Source organism: Triticum dicoccoides, chromosome 1A (genome assembly GCF_002162155.2).
Source record: "Triticum dicoccoides isolate Atlit2015 ecotype Zavitan chromosome 1A, WEW_v2.0, whole genome shotgun sequence".
Lineage (NCBI taxonomy): Eukaryota > Viridiplantae > Streptophyta > Magnoliopsida > Poales > Poaceae > Triticum > Triticum dicoccoides.
Window position 1 is genome coordinate 92636321 of NC_041380.1, and position 19297 is coordinate 92655617.

At 48.9% G+C, this 19297-nt stretch overlaps 1 protein-coding gene across 1 annotated transcript; it reads right to left on the reverse strand.

Annotated features, from left to right (window-relative positions):
- Positions 1-15619: 15619 nt before the first annotated feature.
- On the reverse strand, positions 15620-19025 carry LOC119267927 (uncharacterized isomerase BH0283-like). The gene is made up of 5 exons (XM_037549417.1): positions 18891-19025; positions 18227-18745; positions 16264-16425; positions 15971-16054; positions 15620-15851 (listed from the first exon to the last, which is right to left on the reverse strand). The coding sequence occupies exons 1-5, from the start codon at positions 18924-18926 to the stop codon at positions 15744-15746; spliced, it is 909 nt and encodes a 302-aa protein (XP_037405314.1). The 5' UTR covers positions 18927-19025; the 3' UTR covers positions 15620-15743.
- Positions 19026-19297: the final 272 nt, after the last annotated feature.

The window sequence follows — 19297 nt, forward strand, 5'->3', positions numbered from 1 at the left end:
AGTTCGACCCGGCACGGCACCGAACTCTGAGCAGGCTCTTCGACACGATGTACGAAGATGCCTGGAAGGTGCTTTTCAAGGGCGCCGAGGCCCCCGCATCCGCTACCGAGGATCGCGGATTCAGCACGCAGCGTCACGCTCGTGCGGTAAGCTGTTTTTACCTTTTACAGGGTATTAATTTTTCATAGTTTGACTCCATGCGGGATCTAAGCTCCCTTACCTTTGACAGGATTGGCAGGAGACGTCCGGACAGATCAATTGTCCGGCTCCTTTGCCCGAAGGCCCAGCGGACGCTCGCTTGGCGAAGCTGCTGGTTCCGGCACCCTATGTGGTGCCGGAGAAGAAGGCCAAGAAGAAGGCCACGGGGACTCAAAAGAGTGGCCAGCGCCAGGAGGTGTCCGATTCATCATCCGACGACTCCAAGGCGCACTCCTCCCATGAAGACGAGGAGGAGAAAGAAGAGACCTCTCCCCCTCCAGCGGGGGGAGGGAAGAAAAGGAAGGCCGCCCCAACTGGGGAGACCGAAGGGTCCAAGAAGGGGAAGACCCCTCCTCCGGATTACTCCACCAACGCCGACGACGGCGAAGAGGAGTGGTCGCACAGGGCCAAGCCCCTGGCGAGATCGTAAGTATCCGGATACCAGAGTGATTCATAGTATTCCCCCATTGCACAGCTTTTCCTTACGTCGAACATGTTTATGCAATCCACCCAAAGACCGGCTCAACGTGTCGTCGAGCGGTTCCCTGGATTCGTCGAATGTGAATTCGCTTCCGACGGCTACCTCCCCCCATCCTACGGACGACGCCGCGGTGGCGTCCCAACAGGTTCCAAGCCAGGAGGTGGTGGTCCTGGAGGCGCCGCAAGGCGACCTCCCGGACTCCAGGCGTAAAGGGGATAGAACCCCCAAGGGCTCCAAGTCCGGTCTTGAGCCGGACACCGCGCCGGAACCTTCAACGGTTCCAGACTCCGGTAGGCAGCCTCCTTCCAAGAGGAGCAAGCCTACCGAGCCGGCGACCTCCGTCCAACCGGAGGCACCGGACAATTTGCTGGAGGTGCTTAACGACGCCTCCATCGACGAGGAGCACCGCACTATTATGAGTGTGGTGATCCAGAAGGTTCAGTCCGCCAAGAGCGGACTGACTGAAGCCTGTGCCAGCCTTCTAACAGGCTTTGAGGTAAGTAAAGAATATGTAAAAATATTACCGCATAGACAGTAGCCCCTGATGCTCTGTTCGGCGTTCGGAAAGAAAAGCCGAATAGAGGATCTAATAACATTCGCATGAGTCTAACATAATCAAGTCAATATGCGTATGCAGGCTTCGCTGCTGGCCTCCGCCGCACTGACTGCGGAGGTGGACACGTTGAAGCAAAACCTCGCGCGGTCCGAGAACGAGCTCGGCCATGCCAAGAGGCAACTCTAGGAGAAGGAAGGTAAGTAATACCTTGCGCAAGTATATAGAGAAGATGTGGTTGCAAAAAATGACAGGATCAACGTGCTATTATAGGGGCCACGACCGAGGTGGCAACCCTTAAGAAAGCGCTGTCCGAGGCCGAAAACAAAGCGGCTGCGGAGCGCACAGAGAGAGGGAAGCAGGAGGCGCGGGTAGAGGCAGTGCAGAAAGAGCTCCAGGCTCTCGTGAAAAAACACGAGAGTTTGGAGCTTGACTCAAAGACGCAAGCGTCCGAGCTTGCGGCAGCCCTCGAAAGTGCGAAGTCTGCCAAGGCCGAAGCCCAGAAAGCCCTCCAAGAAATTGAAGCGATGAAGAAGATAGCGGCGGGTAAGGCATTCATTATGCAAAGCAAGCACGTGAAAGTGAATTACTTGTTACTTACCCGAGTCCGGAGCTCTCCAAAAGCATTCGCAGATTTGCCCCGTAGTGCTTCTGATGCCGCCGCCTACTACCGATCCGAGGAGGGGAGCTCGACGGAGAAGGTGTTCTGGTCTCAGTATGCTGAGGCCGGACACCTGATGCCTTTGAGCGACCAGCTGAAGCAAATGGTCGAGCTCCACAAGGTGGCCGAACAGGCCATAAAGGGCCTCGTAGTTCGGCTTTGGCCTGGAGAGGCTCTGCCTAGGAGCTACTTCGGGCTAGTGAGGCGGCTGGTGGATTCCTGTCCATGGCTTGAGGTAATCAAGCACTCCGTCTGCATCGAAGGTGCCCGTAGGGCGCTTGCCCGTGCTAACGTGCACTGGGGCAAGATGGATGCGGAGAAGCTGGTGAAGGACGGGCCGCCGCCGGGCAAGGAGCATCGCGTCCTGGAAGCGTATTATGAGGGCGTCCTGAAGGGTGCCCGCCTTATAGCGGATGAATGCTCCAAAGATGTAATTTTTGAGTAAACTCGCATTTGTGATCCTGTACGTTGAAAACTTGTCCATATGCGCTAAGCAACGCTTTTGAATTTAAAATATTACCTTCTATGCGGCCGTTTATCAAATTTGAGAGATGGCGAGTCGTCAGCTTCTGCCCCCATGCCACGAGTGCTGGGGTGTTCGGGATAAACATGAGCGCTCTTTTTCCCATTCTTGGGTCCTTTGAGGGAGGCGCTCAACACAACGAACAAGGCAATCGGACTATAATGCTTGAACACTCTCACTTAGCCATAGAATTCCATAATTTTAAATTTCGGCGAAGTCCCTAGTGTTCGGAAGACCGAGTTCGGGGCGCTATCCACGCCTAGGCCGGACAAAGCCGACTCCTCGCTCTAAGCGGCATAAGTCTTTAGGGACTCGAAAACCTCTCGAACAGCGACCAGCTCTCGCCTCATCATGACGGTCAGTTTTAGCTTTCTCTACTGAGGTGCTTAGCCCAGCTCAACTAGGGCACAATCGCAGTAGTTCTCCTAGTGCTACCTTAGCCGATATAACGGAACGTAAGGTACCAAAACATAGGAGCCGGGCAAACCCAACTATTGACCCAAGACATGATTCGGAGCCGATGCATATAATGCTATAAGTTCAGGGTGCCGCACTTGTGAAAGTGTTCGGACTTCTCACACCGTATTGTGGGGTACTTAAGCCCCTGGCGTATTGGCCGTACCAAAGCGTACGGGTGCAATATGTCATTAATAAACATATATTCGTAAAAAAGAGTAATGCAATAATAGACGGAAGCTATGCATTGTTTATTTAAAAAAGCTGCGATCAAAGTAGAACAATACAAATAGTGCAATAAGAAAAAGATGGGACTATTTAACATGTCCTTTCCAGGGGTGAGCTGTGGAATGTTATGTGAAATAGGTATACTGCTCGTTATAGAGACCACCTTAGAGTTCCATAGTGCGGCGTAGCTTTCTGCTTCCCTAGTTGTATCGTTTGTGCGGCAATTGTACTGCCGGACAAGCCTTCCGAAGAATGGAGTCCTGAAAATAAGAGAAAATTAAGAAATCGGCAGCCCCTAGTGCGGTTTAAGCCACGTTTCGGGCGTGCCGTGATGGTGCCCCTTCCCCTGTGCCCATGGTATTTCCAGAGTGTAGTTATGTACGCGCAACACTGGTTTCGCAAGTTCCCGAGGGCTGGGGTTGGGGCCGCATTGCTACGCTTGCTCGGAATGTGCCATACGGTCTTGTTGTAGGTTACTCCGGGCACGCTTGACGGTGTCCAGACGTATAATGGCCGGACTAGAGAATTGCCTTGAGAGGCTGCTTTGTACTTTCGCTGCGATAGCCGCCGTATGCTCCTCCGTTCGGAGAGAGCGTTCGGTGTTTCCATTGACCGTGATGACTCCTCGAGGGCCTGGCATCTTCAGCTTGAGGTATGCGTAGTGCGGCACCGCATTGAACTTGGCAAATGCAGTTCGCCCGAGCAGTGCGTGATAGCCACTGCGGAACGGGACTATGTCGAAGATTAACTCCTCGCTTCGGAAATTATCCGGAGATCCGAAGACCACTTCAAGTGTAACTGAGCCTGTACAGTTGGCCTCTACACCTAGTATGACGCCTTTAAAGGTCGTTTTAGTGGGTTTAATCCTCGAGGGATCGATGCCCATTTTCCGCACTGTATCCTGGTAAAGCAGGTTCAGGCTGCTGCCGCCGTCCATAAGAACTCTAGTGAGGTGAAATTCGTCAATAATTGGGTCTAGAACCAATGCGGCGAATCCGCCATGATGGATGCTAGTGGAGTGGTCCCTTCGATCAAAAGTGATCGGGCAGGAAGACCATGGGTTGAACTTTGGGGCGACTGGCTCCATCGCGTATACGTCCCTTAGCGCACGCTTCCGCTCCCTCTTGGGGACGTGGGTTGTGTATATCATGTTCACCGTCCGCACTTGTGGGGGAAAACCTTTCTGTCCACTGTTGTTCGGCGGCCGGGGCTCCTCCTCGTCATCGCTATGCAGCCCCTTGTCTCTGCTTTCGGCATTTAACTTGCCTGCCTGCTTGAACACCCAACAATCCCTGTTGGTGTGATTGGCTGGTTTTTCGGGGGTGCCATGTATCTGGCATGAGCGGTCGAGTATTCGGTCCAAACTGGACGGGCCCGGAGTATTTCTTTTGAATGGCTTTTTCCGCTGACCAGGTTTAGAGCCTCTGAATCCGGCATTAACTACCGTATCCTCAGCATTGTCGCCGTTAATGCGGTGCTTTTGCTTGTTGCGACGCGACCTACCACTGTTGTCCTTGGTATCCGAATTACCAGGGCTCTTGGTCATGTTATTGCTATGAGCTAGCCAGCTGTCTTCTCCCACGCAAAAGCGGGTCATAAGTGTCGTGAGGGCTGCCATAGATTTCGGCTTTTCCTGTCCTAGGTGCCGTGCAAGCCACTCGTCGCGGATGTTATGCTTGAAGGCTGCTAGGGCCTCTGAGTTCGGACAGTCAACGATTTGATTTTCCTTGGTTAGGAACCGTGTCCAGAATTGTCTGGCCGATTCCTCTGGCTGCTGAATTATGTGGCTAAGGTCATCGGCGTCTGGTGGTCGCACATAAGTGCCCTGGAAATTGTCGAGGAATGCGGTTTCCAGGTCCTCCCAACAACCAATTGATTTTGCTGGCAAGCTATTAAGCCAATGCTGAGCTGGTCCTTTAAGCTTGAGTGGGAGGTATTTGATGGCGTGTAGGTCATCACCGCGGGCCATGTGGATATGAAGGAGATAGTCCTCGATCCATACCGCGGGATCTGTTGTGCCATCGTATGATTCGATGTTCATGGGTTTGAAACCCTCGGGGATTTGATGATCCATTACTTCATCTGTGAAGCATAGTGGGTGTGTGGCACCTCTGTATTGGGCTATATCACGACGCAGCTCAAACGAGCTTTGTCTACTGTGTTCGGCCCGGCCGGATTTACTGTATCCGGAGTGACGATTACCGTCTCGTGCCGTGGGGCGCCCACACGTTCCGTAGATCGATCTTGTTTGCCTTGCCTTGTCCTCCAATATATCTCGCAGGTCTGGCGCATTTTCCCGTGCCTTGGTATTTTTTGAGCGGTGCCGGGGTGCGGCTTGAGTGGAGGGCCAAGAGGCCTCTCTGTCGCGGCCACGGGGTGGCCGGTTGGCCGCATCATGCACTGGTGATGTAGGTTTAGGTGCTTCCTCCTCTAATCGGGGTAGCAACCTGTGCTTTGGGTAGCTCTTGGAGGGGCGTTCGAGTTCATACTCTTCGGCCGCAAGGACTTCAGTCCATCTGTCGGCTAGCAAATCTTGATCAGCTCTAAGCTGTTGCCGGTTTTTCTTGAGGCTGCTTGACGTGGCCATAAGCCTGCGTTTGAAACGCTCTTGTTCAACGGGATCCTCCGGCACGACAAATTCATCGTCGTTGAGGCTTGCCTCGTCTTCGGAGGGAGGCATATAATTATCGTCCTCGACCTCTCTGTCTACCGCTCTCTCATGAGGGCTGGCTTCTCCATCCTCCTGTGCTGAATCTTGCTGGAGGTGGTTGTCTTCGGCACTATCCGGGGTGTTATTATCTCCCGTGCCGGAATCACCGATTTTGCTTTGGCGGGATTTAGAGCGGCGCCGCTGACGCCGGTGCTTAGGCTGCTTCTTGGAGGGGTCATCCTCCGCTGCTCCATCGCCATTGCCTTCTTTTGGGGTGTCCACCATGTATATATCATACGACGAGGTGGCTTTCCAGTGCCCTATAGGCGCTGGTTCTTGATCGTCTCCTGCATCGGCGTCCATACTGTCGATGTCTTCGGAGTCGAAGTCGAGCATGTCAGTTAAATCATCGACAGTGGCTACGAAGTGGGTGGTGGGTGGGCTTTGAATTTCTTCATCATCCGCATCCCAACCTTGCTGACCATAGTCCGGCCAGGGCTCTCCTGATAAAGAGAGAGACTTTAGTGAATTCAGAATATCGCCGAAGGGCGAGTGCTGAAAGATGTCCGCGGCAATGAACTCCATGATCGGCGCCCAATCGGGTTCGATCATAAGGGGCGCGGAGGACTCGGAGTTTGGAGAGGAGTCTGGCTCCTTGGAGTCACGGGCTTCATAGAGAATAGGGCTGGTGTTCAGCTCGATCGCTGTAGAGATTCCAGCCCCCGAGGCGGTGTCCAACCACCCATCCTCGATTGGCGCGGTTGGCTCTGAATTAAGGGTCGGAGCTGATGCGGGTGCGGCCTCCAGGGCACTATTTGGCGGCAGAGCTAGATCATGCCCATCGTGACAGTGTGGCGCGCTCGGCTGTGGCTCGAACCCGTCGAAGATCAAGTCTCCATGGAGGTCGGCCGTGTAGTTCAAACTTCCAAATCTGACCTGATGGCCAGGCGCGTAGCTTTCGATCTGCTCCAGATGGCCAAGCGAATTGGCCCACAGTGCAAAGCCGCCAAATAAGTAGATCTGTCCGGGGAGAAAAGTCTCACCCTAGATCGCATCGTCGTTGATGATCGGAGGAGCCATCGGGCCTAAAAGTGACGACACAGAGGAACTCTCAATGAAAGCACCAATGTCAGTGTCAAACCGGGGGATCTCGGGTAGGGGGTCCCGAACTGTGCGTCTAGGCGGATGGTAACAGGAGGCAGGGGACACGATGTTTTACCTAGGTTCGGGCCCTCTTGATGGAGGTAAAACCCTACGTCCTGCTTGATTAATATTGATGATATGGGTAGTACAAGAGTAGATCTACCACGAGATCAAGGAGGCTAAACCCTAGAAGCTAGCCTATGGTATGATTGTTGTTCGTCCTACGGACTAAAACCCGCCAGTTTATATAGACACCGGAGAGGGCTAGGGTTACACAGAGTCGGTTACAATGGTAGGAGATCTACATATCTGTATCGCCAAGCTTGCCTTCCACGCCAAGAAAAGTCCCTTCCGGACATGGGACGAAGTCTTCAATCTTGTATCTTCATAGTCCAGGAGTCCGGCCGAAGGTATAGTCCGGCTATCCGGACACCCCCTAATCCAGGACTCCCTCAGTTGGGTTCGACACTCTTACTTATCGAAAGGAATACGATAGATTCCCAATACTTGTGGGTCATCAGGCACGGGAGGACCTGCAACGTTTGCACGAAAAAGACGAAATGCCTCCGAAGCAGTATAAAGGTCCTGCCAGCTACGCTCTTACGAGAGAAGAGAAAGAAATCTTCTTTGAATGCCTGCTCAGTATGAAGGTCACGACTGGCTTCTCGTCGAATACAAAGGGAATAATAAGGGCCAGTTCTTTTCAGCGATTCTCCCAGAATCGCCCCCTTCCCCAGCTTCTCCCAGAATCGCCACTACATATTTTTTTACAATCCTATCTAGTTAAGGTCTAATTAGCTAGGATTGTAAAAAACATATGGAGTGATGATTCTGGGAGAAGCTGGGGGGCGATTCTGGTAGAATTGCCCAAAAGAACTGGCCCTAAATATGTCAGAGAAAAAGTTCCAGAACCTAAAGTCTCATGACTGCCACGTGATTATGACGCAATTGCTTCCGGTTGCATTGAGGGGGCTTCTACCGGAAAACGTCCGATTAGCCATTGTGAAGCTATGTGCATTCCTCAATGCAATCTCTCAGAAGGTGATCGATCCAGAAATCGTACCAAGGCTAAGGAGTGATGTGGCGCAATGTCTTGTCAGTTTCGAGCTGGTGTTCCCACCATCCTTCTTCAATATCATGACGCACGTCCTAATTCATCTAGTCGACGAGATTGTCATTCTGGGCCATATTTCTACACAATATGTTCCCCATTGAGAGGTTCATGGGAGTCCTAAAGAAATATGTCCGTAACCACGCTAGGCCAGAAGGAAGCATCTCCATGGGCCATCAAACAAAGGATGTCATTGGGTTTTGTGTTGACTTCATTCCTGGCCTTAAGAAGATAGGTCTCCCTAAATCGCGGTATAAGGGGAGACTGACTGGAAAAGGCACGCTGGGAGGGGCCTCAATAATATGTAGGGACGGATATTCTTGGTCTCAAGCACACTACACAGTTCTACAGAACTCTACCTTGGTCACCCCGTATGTTGATGAACACAAGAACAGTCTGCGCTCCAAACACCCGGAGAAGTGCGACGACTGGATTACATGTGAACACATTAGGACTTTCAGCAGTTGGTTGGAAACACGTCTCAGAGGTGACAACATTGTTTGTGATGAGCTATACTTGTTGTCCAGGGGACCATCTTTGACTTTATTGACTTACAAAGGATAAGAGATAAATGGGAATACATTTTACACAATCGCCCAAGATCAAAAGAGCACCAACCAAAACAGCGGTGTCCGCTTTGATGCAGCAACCGAGAGGGGAAGGACACATATTATGGTTACATAGTGGACATATGGGAACTTGACTATGGACATGATTTTAAGGTCCTTTTTTTAAGTGCAAATGGGTCAATCTGTCAGGAGGCGGGGTACAGGTAGACCCCCAGTACGGAATGACAACAGTGGATCTAAAAAATCTTGGGTACACTGACGAACCGTTCGTCCTAGCCAATAATGTGGCACAGGTTATCTATGTGAAGGAAAAGTATACCAAACCGAGAAAAAGAAAAGATAAGGAGGCGAATACATCATACGATGAGTCAAAGCGCCACATAGTTCTTTCAGGAAAAAGGGTAGCATTGGTCCCGGTTGGTGCCACGAACCGGGACCAATGCTCTCAGTATATAAGAAAGCACTTGGCGTTTTTCAGATTCATCTGCATCAGTTCCCCCGCCCTGACGACGCCGCCAGGCTGCCCGATCGAGCTCGCCCCGTCGACGCCGTCGCCGCCCTCTGCTGCCTCGTCGATGCCGTCGCTGCCCTGCCCCGAGCACGCCGCCGGCGGCCCACACCGACGACGCCGCGCGCCCCTGCCTCGACCACGTCATCGTCGCCTCAGCTGCCCCGCGCCGCCGTCGCCTCTGCCTCGCCCTGCCCCGACCACGCCGTCGTCACCTCTGCCCCTTCCCCGACCACACCGCCGTCGCCTCTACCCCGACACGCGCCGTGCCCCTACCCCGACCACGCCACACCTCTCATCCCTTAGGTCAGGGCCGGCACCGCCCCCCTCTTCCTCCCTGTTTTTTTGCACATATATAGATGTTTTTTTCCTGATTATATGTATATGTATGAGTATATGTATGTGTGTATATCTGTTTATATGTCCTTTTTTTAGATTTTTTGTTTTTTGCATTTTTATAAAAAAATGTATATATGTATGTATATATGTTCTCTGTGTGTGTGTGTATATATATATATATGTTCATGTATATATGCAAAAGATAGATTTTTAGAAAAATTAGGATTTTTTTCTGTTCATAGAATTTTTTTGGTGATATTAATTATTGTAAATATGCAAATGTTTGTATATTCATATGAACAATGAATTAGGCAAAACCTTATTTTAAAAGAATGAGAGGAAAAAGGAAGCAATACTACTTTTATTTTTGAACATTATTTTAAAAAAAGCAAGCAATACTACTTCATGTATTTTTAAGAAGGAAGAAGAAGAAAAATAATAAGAGGAAAAAGGAAATAAGAAGAGGAAGAAAGGAGAAGAAGAGGAGAGGAAGAGGAGGAGAAATAAATAAGAAGAGGAAAAAATAAGAGAACATTCTATTTTTTTCTTCTTCTCCTCTATTCCTTTCTTCTTCTCCTCTTTTTTTTATTTTTTTCTTTGATCTTCTCCTCTATTCCTTTCTTCTTCTCCTCTTTTTATTTCTTCTTCGTCTTCTTATTTTTTATCGGGTCTGTCACCGTCGATATACCTCGTGTCCCGATAACTTCAACACGAGGGGGGGTTCGACCTACCCCCTCCCCGATAATATTATTTTCCCATGTATGTATGCAAAAGTTACATTTTTAGAAAAGTTTTATATATCTAGCTAGGAAAGGGAGAAGAAGAAAAAGAATGAGAGGAAAAAGGAAAATAAGAAGAGGAAGAAAGGAGAAGAAGAGGAGAAATAAATAAGAAGAAGAAAAAAGAAGAAAAAGAAGAGGATAAGAAGAAAGAAATAGAGGAGAAGAAGAGAACTCTATTTTCTCTTCTTCTCCTCTATTTCTTTCTTCTTCTCCTTTTTTTTCTTCTTTTTTTTCTTCAATCTTCTCCTCTATTAATATCTTTTTCTCCTCTTTTTATTTCTTCTTCATCTTCTTATTTTTTATCGGATATGTCGTTGTCGATATACCCCATGTCCCGATAACTTCAACACGAGGGGGGGTCGACCTACCCCCTCCCCGATAATATTATTTTCCCATGTATGTATGCAAAAGTTATATTTTTAGAAAAGTTTTATATATCTAGCTAGGAAAGGAAGAAGAAGAAAAAGAATGAGAGGAAAAAAGGAAAATAAGAAGAGGAAGAAAGGAGAAGAAGAGGAGAGGAAGAAGAGGAGAAATAAATAAGAAGAAGAAAAAAAGAAGAAAAAGAAGAGGAGAAGAAGAAAGAAATAGAGGAGAAGAAGAGAAAATAGAATCTATTTTCTCTTCTTCTCCTCTATTTCTTTCTTCTTCTCCTTTTTTTCCTTCTTTTTTTTCTTCAATCTTCTCCTCTATTAATATCTTCTTCTCCTCTTTTTATTTTCTTCTTCGTCTTCTTATTTTTTTCGGATATGTCATTGTCGATATACCTCGTGTCCCGATAACTTCAATGCGGGGGGGGGGAGGGGGGTTCGACCTACCCCCTCCCCGATAACATTATTTTCCCATGTATGTATGTCGTCGTTGTCGATATAACCCCCTCCCGGATAACTTCGACCGTGATAACTTATACCACGGGAGCACCCCCCGGCCCTCTCGCTCGACCAAAACTCTCGAGGACACCCAAACCCTAGAAAAAACGATGTCGGTCTCCTACCCCCTCCCGCCGCGCCCCTACCCTTGAAGCGTTCCCGAGGCCACCCCAAACCCAGAATAAGCTAGGTCTATGTTTGCCACTAATATATCCACATGCTGTCATGTTTGTGTAATAATTGCCATGTTGTAATATTTGCAGAAACAATGTGGTTCGGACGAGACGAGGAACAAGAACAGGTGTTGGGGGACATAATCTTAGCCGGAGGTGATGTCATGTCGTATCTTAATGACAATGATGGTCTGGAAGCAGAACAGGGTGAAGAAGAAGCAGGCTACGGTGATCGAAGAATGGAGGAGGAAAGACATGATTATGATGGCTCCGGTGACCCAATGCTGGTGCAAGAAGGAGCCCGTGGTGACGGCTTCGGTGACCGAACAGAGTCCAGCCAGGTAAATATATTAGTTAAGCCTGTGATGACTAGCTAATTGATGCATTCATTGTTTTGGTATGTACACATATTAATTAACTCTCGTCTAATTCTTCTTTTTTCTAGCCCTCCGGATCAAGCACAACTTCGGTAAAGAGACGAGGCCCGAAGAAAAAGTTGCGCTCGGATGAAAGGTTTGAGATCACAGCAATCGCGCGCGATGGCATATGCCGATTGAACCCATCCGGACAAAGGAAGCATTTGCTGCTCAGTGCAGGGTTCTTGTTAGGGACAAGATCCCGATCAGCATCCAGCAATGGTGTAAGCCTAAGAACGAAGACCCTCAGGTGTCTTATGTCAATGATATGCAGAAAGATGATCTTTGGACTGAGCTAAAGGCAAATTTCACCCTACCGCTAGAGGAGGATCCGGAGAAGCTAGTTAAAGAGCAATTAATCAAGTCTCATGCTCTTAAGAAGATGGCAGACCTATTCAGGAGATGGAAGAATGAGCTGAAAACGTTTGTCAACAAAGAAGAGACACCAGAATTCATCGACAAATATGAGAAGATCAGAGATCACTGGCCCTCATTTGTGGCCTACAAGACATCGGAAAAGAGTAAGAAGATGTCGGCGACAAACAAGAAAAATGATGCAAAGAAGAAGCTTCACCATCGCATAGGGTCAGGTGGCTACCTCAAAGCCTGGCCTAAGTGGGCCAAGGCTGAGAATGATCTGCTTGATAAAGGGATCGAACCAGAGACAATGAACTGGCCATACCGTTGCCGGACTTGGTTCTTTGGGGCTGGCGGAACCTTGGACCATGTATCAGGGAAATGCGTTTGGACGGACAAGCAAATGAACATACCAGTCAAGAAGCTAAAGCACTATATCGATGCAGCGCAACAAGGGACGTTCGTTCCAGATAGAGAGAACAACGATCTCACAATGGCCCTCGGGAATCCTGAGCACCCTGGACGGACACGAGGCACGCCAGGCTCCATTCCGTGGAAGGCTGGTTTTCCGGACGCAGGCGGTTACAAATGCCAGGAGAGGAGGAAAAAAGTGGAGCATGCCCAAATTCAGACGGCTGCACGAAAGGGTTCAAGCGCTAGAGGAACGAGAAGTAGCTCGCAGCAAGCGACCTGCCGAAACTACCCCCGAAGCTACCCCGCCATCTCAGCGGAGAAGCAGCGTGGCTTCCACCGAGCTGCTTCAGCCGGAGCATGTCTTGACGCCTCCTGCTAGCTACCCCGTGGATGCTATCACGGAGTCTCAACATAGCCACCTTATGACGCAATGACAGAACTTCAAAGTCAAGGCGGTTGTCGGCTCTGTTCGACCTACTGAACCCGACGCAACTTTTCACTGTAGTCCGATTCCAGAAGGATATGCCAGGGTGACGGTGGACGAAATAACGGAGGGATTTGAGGACCTCCAGCTTGACTACCCTACCAGTGAAGGGGAGACTCGGATGGGTTCTTGTCTATTGACTCCATGCCTATGGCGGAAGGATCTCATCAAGCTTCTGAACTGGACACCTCCGCCTCCTCCTCCTCCTCCTCCAGTGAGTCAGGGAACTCCGCCTCCTCCTCCGCCTCCTCCTCCGGCGAGTGATCAAAGCACTCACCCTCCTTCTCCGGCGCATGGCGGCACTCCGCCTCCTTCTCCGCCTGCGTCGGCGCGCCCGAACAGCCAGCCTCCTCCTTCTCCGCCTCGTCAGCAGGGGCGGAAGAGATCCGCCACCGCTCCGGCTGCTCCGGCGCGTCGTAGTCCTCCTCTGCCTCGTAAGCAAGGAAAGAAGACAGCTGCAGCCGCTCCGTCTGCTCTGCCGGCGTCTAGCAGTACAGCCAGAGGCGGGAGGCAATATAGATTCGGTCCTTCTCTGAAGACTCTAGAGAAGTTACCATACGAGAGGACCCCGGAGGAGAACGCCAAGATCGCGTGAGCCAAAGTGAGGAACTTCTTTGAAGGGATGAAAGCAAAGTAACATCCACCTCCGGAGGAGAAGGTAGATTCGGTGAAAGCGAAGCGCACTCTGGCTGCCCTAAAAACCCAGCAAAGTCTCCGCCGAAAGGCAACTATGACCGCATTATTGCAAAGTCATTTGTCGAAGCGGAGCGGTCGGGAAGTACTGTCAGTGATCAAAGGTTAAAAGAACGACGAGCTGGGAAAAAATTCCCCAGCTCGGCGAACAAGCGAAGCAATCGTGCCCCCCGCTCAAGGTGCCTACTAATGATCTGAGGATGGTGCCCGGTTATAGCAATCTTGGAGATTACCTGCCCGACAATGTACATTATGAGTTCTTGGAGGTGGAGGAACACAAATACGAGTACGGGAAGCCTCTCATCAAATGAAAGATCTCTAACAATGATGATGCAAAGATTCCATGATTGATACATGAAAACCTGCAGAGAGTCTGGGGGGAGGAATACTTTGACACTGAGAGTTAGAGAGGAGCATGACCTCGTTAGAATTGAACTGTTGAATGTTCCATTTGAGGAGTTCTTCCAGTTTTTTAATCAAACGGCCATCGATAAAGAAACGGTCACTTGCTACTGTCTGTAAGTAGTACTACTTCTGTCATTAAGTCTCTCTATATAGGTCAGCTCTTTCATTGCATATATTTATAATTATCCTCACTATATTATGTAGATTGAAGATCGCCGAATCGAAGAAAATACAAATCGGTGATATTGGGTTCATTAACACAAATCTCATAGATGCAACTGAGGTTAAATATTGTGCCGAAGATACCGAGGCCAACTTGCTACGATCGTTGGTAATAAATGAAAACAAAGATATAATACTCTTTCCTTACAACTTCAAGTGAGTGTTACTGTCTTGTGCATATTCGGTTTCCCTTATTAGTCTAGGTTATAGTAATGTAATTGATGAGTTATGCATGCGTGCGTAGCTTCCACTATATTCTCCTAGAGATTAAGCTTGAGCAGGGACTAGTAACCGTCTTAAACTCGAGACGAAAAGATCCTCACGACTATGCGGACATGACTCAAATGCTCAAGAAGTAAGTTAAATCGATCATTATCCACCATATCAGCAACTTTGTTCATTTTCTGATATATCAAGTAATTGTTTTCTTTGTCTCGCAGGGTTTGGAGAAAATTCACCAAAAAAGCTCCGGGACTGCCGAAGAAGCTGCAATTTAAACATCTGAAAGTAAGTACTATAGTAACATGTTCCACGCATCTCCTAGTGATTCAAGCGCTAGTTTCATCAATATCATTTATAGCATGCTTGCTTATCAGTTTGATTGACCTCTATTTCTTGTAAAGTGGTTGTGGCAGGAACCCGGGAATAATTACTGTGGATACTACGTTTGTGAGTCCATCCGCCACACGATCTGTGAACGAGGGTCGCGCTATTCGTCACCCTGGGTGAGGAATTATTATTATTCACCCCCTTTATTTTACCATCAATGCACCGTAATTTTACGTTCCGTAAGTTTTGTCTTATTTCCGATGCAAAAAGGGACCGTAAAAAAATATATAATCGCCGTAAAAAATATTTTGTGTTATGTAAAATTACAAACGTAAAAACATAGTCTAAAATACACATAAACTACAAATTTTATTGTTTTATGACCTATATTTTTATTTTCGTATGTCAAATTTTACGTAGTGAATCAATAAGAATGTAACCCGGAATGGACTTTTACCCGCCGCCGGTTTGGACATTACCTTCCAAGTAATAATTAGCTAGGTTTGAGTTTTTTCTTAAGATAGCTAGCAAGTTATAACTGGAATAATTTGTACTAATTGATAAGCACATCAAATGTGTGTGTGCGCCTGATTAAATGAGATCCATGAGCATCATTCAGAATAACAAAATTTTCAAAGGAATGCAAAAGTTTTTGCCACATTTGTTTGACTATTAACCAAGAAGAATGGTGTCTACTTTACTTCATCCATTCTAAAATATGAAATAAAAGGCTTATAAGTTTTGCCCTAAGTTATGTTTTATAAATTTCACCGAGTTAATAGAGAAAATCATCAACACAGCTACGATACCAAACCAGTCAATAAATTCACCACGGAATATGTACTCCTACAGGAGTAAGACCGTTAGGGTTAAAACAACATAAAACAACAAATGTAACCATGCATTGGTGTGACACCGTAGTTCAAAGCATACATAGATGGAAAATATATGCTAGCTAGCTAAGCTAGGAGTGTTCCAACCATCACAGTAATGGCTTGTCCTTGAATTTTTACCCTCCGATTTGCAGCATCCAACTCCAGATAAAGTGTTCCGGTCCTTTTAGATACCTGATGATACATGGTAAACGAATGATTTAAGATGATTAAGCACATATTTTAGCAATTTTTTCAAACACATGCATATCAAAAGAATGATCCAGTTGGTCATAGAGGTAGTCAAGACATACTTGAAACGCCGTCAGTCTTCGTTTGCCCAGTTTTCGGGCCCAGAATGGTGCTAGAGCACAATGTGCACTGCCACAAACAGGGTCCTGTTATGTAGCACAATGCCGATGGGTTATGAGATATGAAAGAAGCTGGTATATTCTCCATAGACAATATGGCCGTAATTTAATTTTCTTTCCAAAATTAAATGTAGGTGTGTTGCTATTTCTAACTCAAGAAAGAAGACCATAAGTTAAACAAGCTTCATGTACTATGGTATATATGTATTCAACTTATAGAAAGTTTACAAGATCACCTCGTCTACCCCTTTTTTCGGGGCGAAGAATCGTGAGAAGAAGTCATAACCAGATCCAGGTGGCGCCTGTCCTGTAACAATGACACCTCTGCCAGCACACTTTTTAAGTTGTTCCAAGTTAGGAAGGACATCAGCAACCTCTTCTCCCGATGAAAGTTCTACCTGAAAAAGGCCACGACGCGCAGATTCTTTTGTCATGTAGATGTATAGCATAGTTGCCTGATCTGCTACCTCATAGGAGTCGAGTTTGCAAATCCGTTGTTATGCTCAGCAAATAGGTGTAGAAAATTCTAACTCCAACGTTGTTTGGACCGTTCGAGTCAGAAGCAGTCCAACTATCCCATGTTGTGGAACAACCCTAATACTGTAGCTCCTAAATACTAATCACCACTCTCAAGTCTCAACCAGACGGTTCAGATACTGCTTACTCCAGCAGCTGCTACCCGGTTTATCCACGCCGTCACAGCCTACTGCCCCTCGGTTTTCGTTGCAGGTTGCCACGATTTTGCCATAGTTCTGAATTTTATGATTTGGCGAATATAGTTCTGATATTTCTCTAAAGAAATACTACCTCTATACACCCGCAAAAGAAAACTACCTCTATAACTAAATATAATACGTTTTTACAGTTTAAATTAAACTACAAAATGTCTAATATTTTGTTACAGAGGTACCCCTCTGAATTTCAGGGGCCATGGGCCCTCACACTGATTTCTTCCGGTCAAAATCAGGGTGGACACGGTCCGGGCCGGTCCGGTCCTGGTCCGAGCCGTCGTTTGGACCGACCGCCGGCGGGCCAGACCGGACCGGACCGAGGAGGCGAGCGGTCCTGTTTTGGGGGACCGGACCGATGCTGACGAAGCCCGAGCCGGACCGACTGAACCGAATGGACCGGCCAACAACTACCGGCGTCGATGTGTGCGAGTGCAGCGGCGAGGTGGGGTACGTGCATGACTGATGGGACGAAGTGGACGACGTGCGCGAGCGCCTACGTGCACGAGAAATTAGCTATCAACTGAAACTTGGGCGAAACCAACAAACTGAATTTTCTGAACCTGTTGAAACTGAACCAACGGATCTCTCTCTCTCTTTCTCTCCGTAACTACCAGTCCTAGTCTCTATTGCATGATGGCACGAGCTTATCTAGATGAGTTTGTTACGGAGTTTGTTAGCGTAGTAGCCGCCCCTGCATCCTCCTCTTCTCTGTACATTTGTAACACTCGATAGATACATGAACATACGACCTGCTTCTCTCCTATTGCTCCTTCTTACACTAACGAAACTAACGAAACTGAAGTGCGTGAGAAATCTCCACGAGCACAGAGGGACTCCTCGAACAGCAGCGGTGGCTTCACCTTCAGAGCGTTCGGATTATGTCCAGTTATTCCTGGTTGTGCCGGCGACGCGTTTTTATAGCTGGGGCAGCTGGTAACCGGTGTACGTGCTGTTGCCATGGCAGGATTGGTGCCAGGTTTGGGGTCGATTCCATGGTCGAGAACATCATATCGGCGCCGGTGCGTGCACGGCAGCGATGGCGAGCGGCGTCAAGAGGCTATGGCGCATTGGAAAGTGAGGAAGGGATGAGAGGGGAAGCTCGTGGACATGATGGTTCACACGGGGGCTGCTGGTGGCCACGACGACGAGGCACGGCAGCGGCGGTGACTACGTTTTTTTGGTCCGACTGAGCGGCTCGGTTAAAGACCCGACCGGACCGACAGTTTCTTTGGCCGAAAATTGCAGCCCGGACTGACCAGATTTTCTACCGATCCTGGACCGTAACCGTCCGGTCCTGAACAGGCCACGAGCGGGCCGAAAAGCTTGCTCGTGTCGTCCACCCTGAGGTCAAATTATCCCAGCTAAGCTTTCCCGTTAAATCCGTATTATGTGCCCGTGCTTGTAGCATTGCTCAGATTGGTATCAGAATGCTCTTGACAAAGCAATGGTGAGGCAGTTATATACGTACGATGAAGTCGTCGGTGGTTGCTGCTCGGTGAACACCGACTATGGGCGTGGCCTTCAGGAATATGGACGGCAGCTCGTGGGTGGAGCTGCAGTCCACGAAAACATCGCTCGTGGGGAAATCCAGCTCGATGAACGGTTTCCCCTGCTCCTCCTCCGTCACCCGCGGCCGCGAACTTGCTCCGGGAACCTTCCGGGCGGTCAGGATCCAGGACTCAGTCACGAACTCGATCACGTCGTGCTGCTTCGGGAGGACGGCGGTGAAGAGGAAGTGAGCGGACGCCAGTGTCCCGTGCCCGCACAGCGGGACCTCGGTGGTGGGGCTGAACCAGCGGAGGCGGAACCGCGGGGTGGACGACGAGCTGGAGCCTCCATCGCGGGGGAAGAGGAAGGCCGTCTGGGATACGTTGAACTCCGCAGCGACGGACTGAAGCCACTTGTCGTCATTGGCAGCGGCGTCGTCCTTCAGGAGGCACACCGCCGCCGGGTTGCCCTTGAACGGCTCGCCAGTGAAGGCATCCACCTGCGTGCATGCCAACAACCACACAAAAACTATGGACGTCGAAATGCGATGGAGCAAATTTCTGATACTAGGAGAAGAGAAAAATGGCGGATCGATCCAGGAGCCATAGCAGGTAGTTGAGCAGGTACGGGCGCAGCGCACTGACCATGGCGTACTGGACGGTTCGGTTGGCCATTTCCATGAAGCAGCTAGCTGCCTAGCTCCAAATCTGTGCAGGGTGTACTCAGTACTGGGTGTACTGGATGATGCTGGACGACGATCCACCACGTTTTCAAAAGATACTGTAGTACTAGCCACCGGCAGGTAGGGTCCTCATCTGCCTACGCACTTAAGGTCAGTTACTACAGATAATGCTATTGCCTCATAGAACATGTGGATTCACTATTCCTGACTGACATGTTTGTCGTCCATGCACCTTGCCACTCCCCCTGTTTTTATTTACTAGGTATAATTACCCGTGCGATTGCTATGGTGCCAAATAATTTTCAGCACGACAATAATAGATTAAAAATAAACTGGCAAGCCTGTCAGGATTGTCGTGGAGTCTGCAGC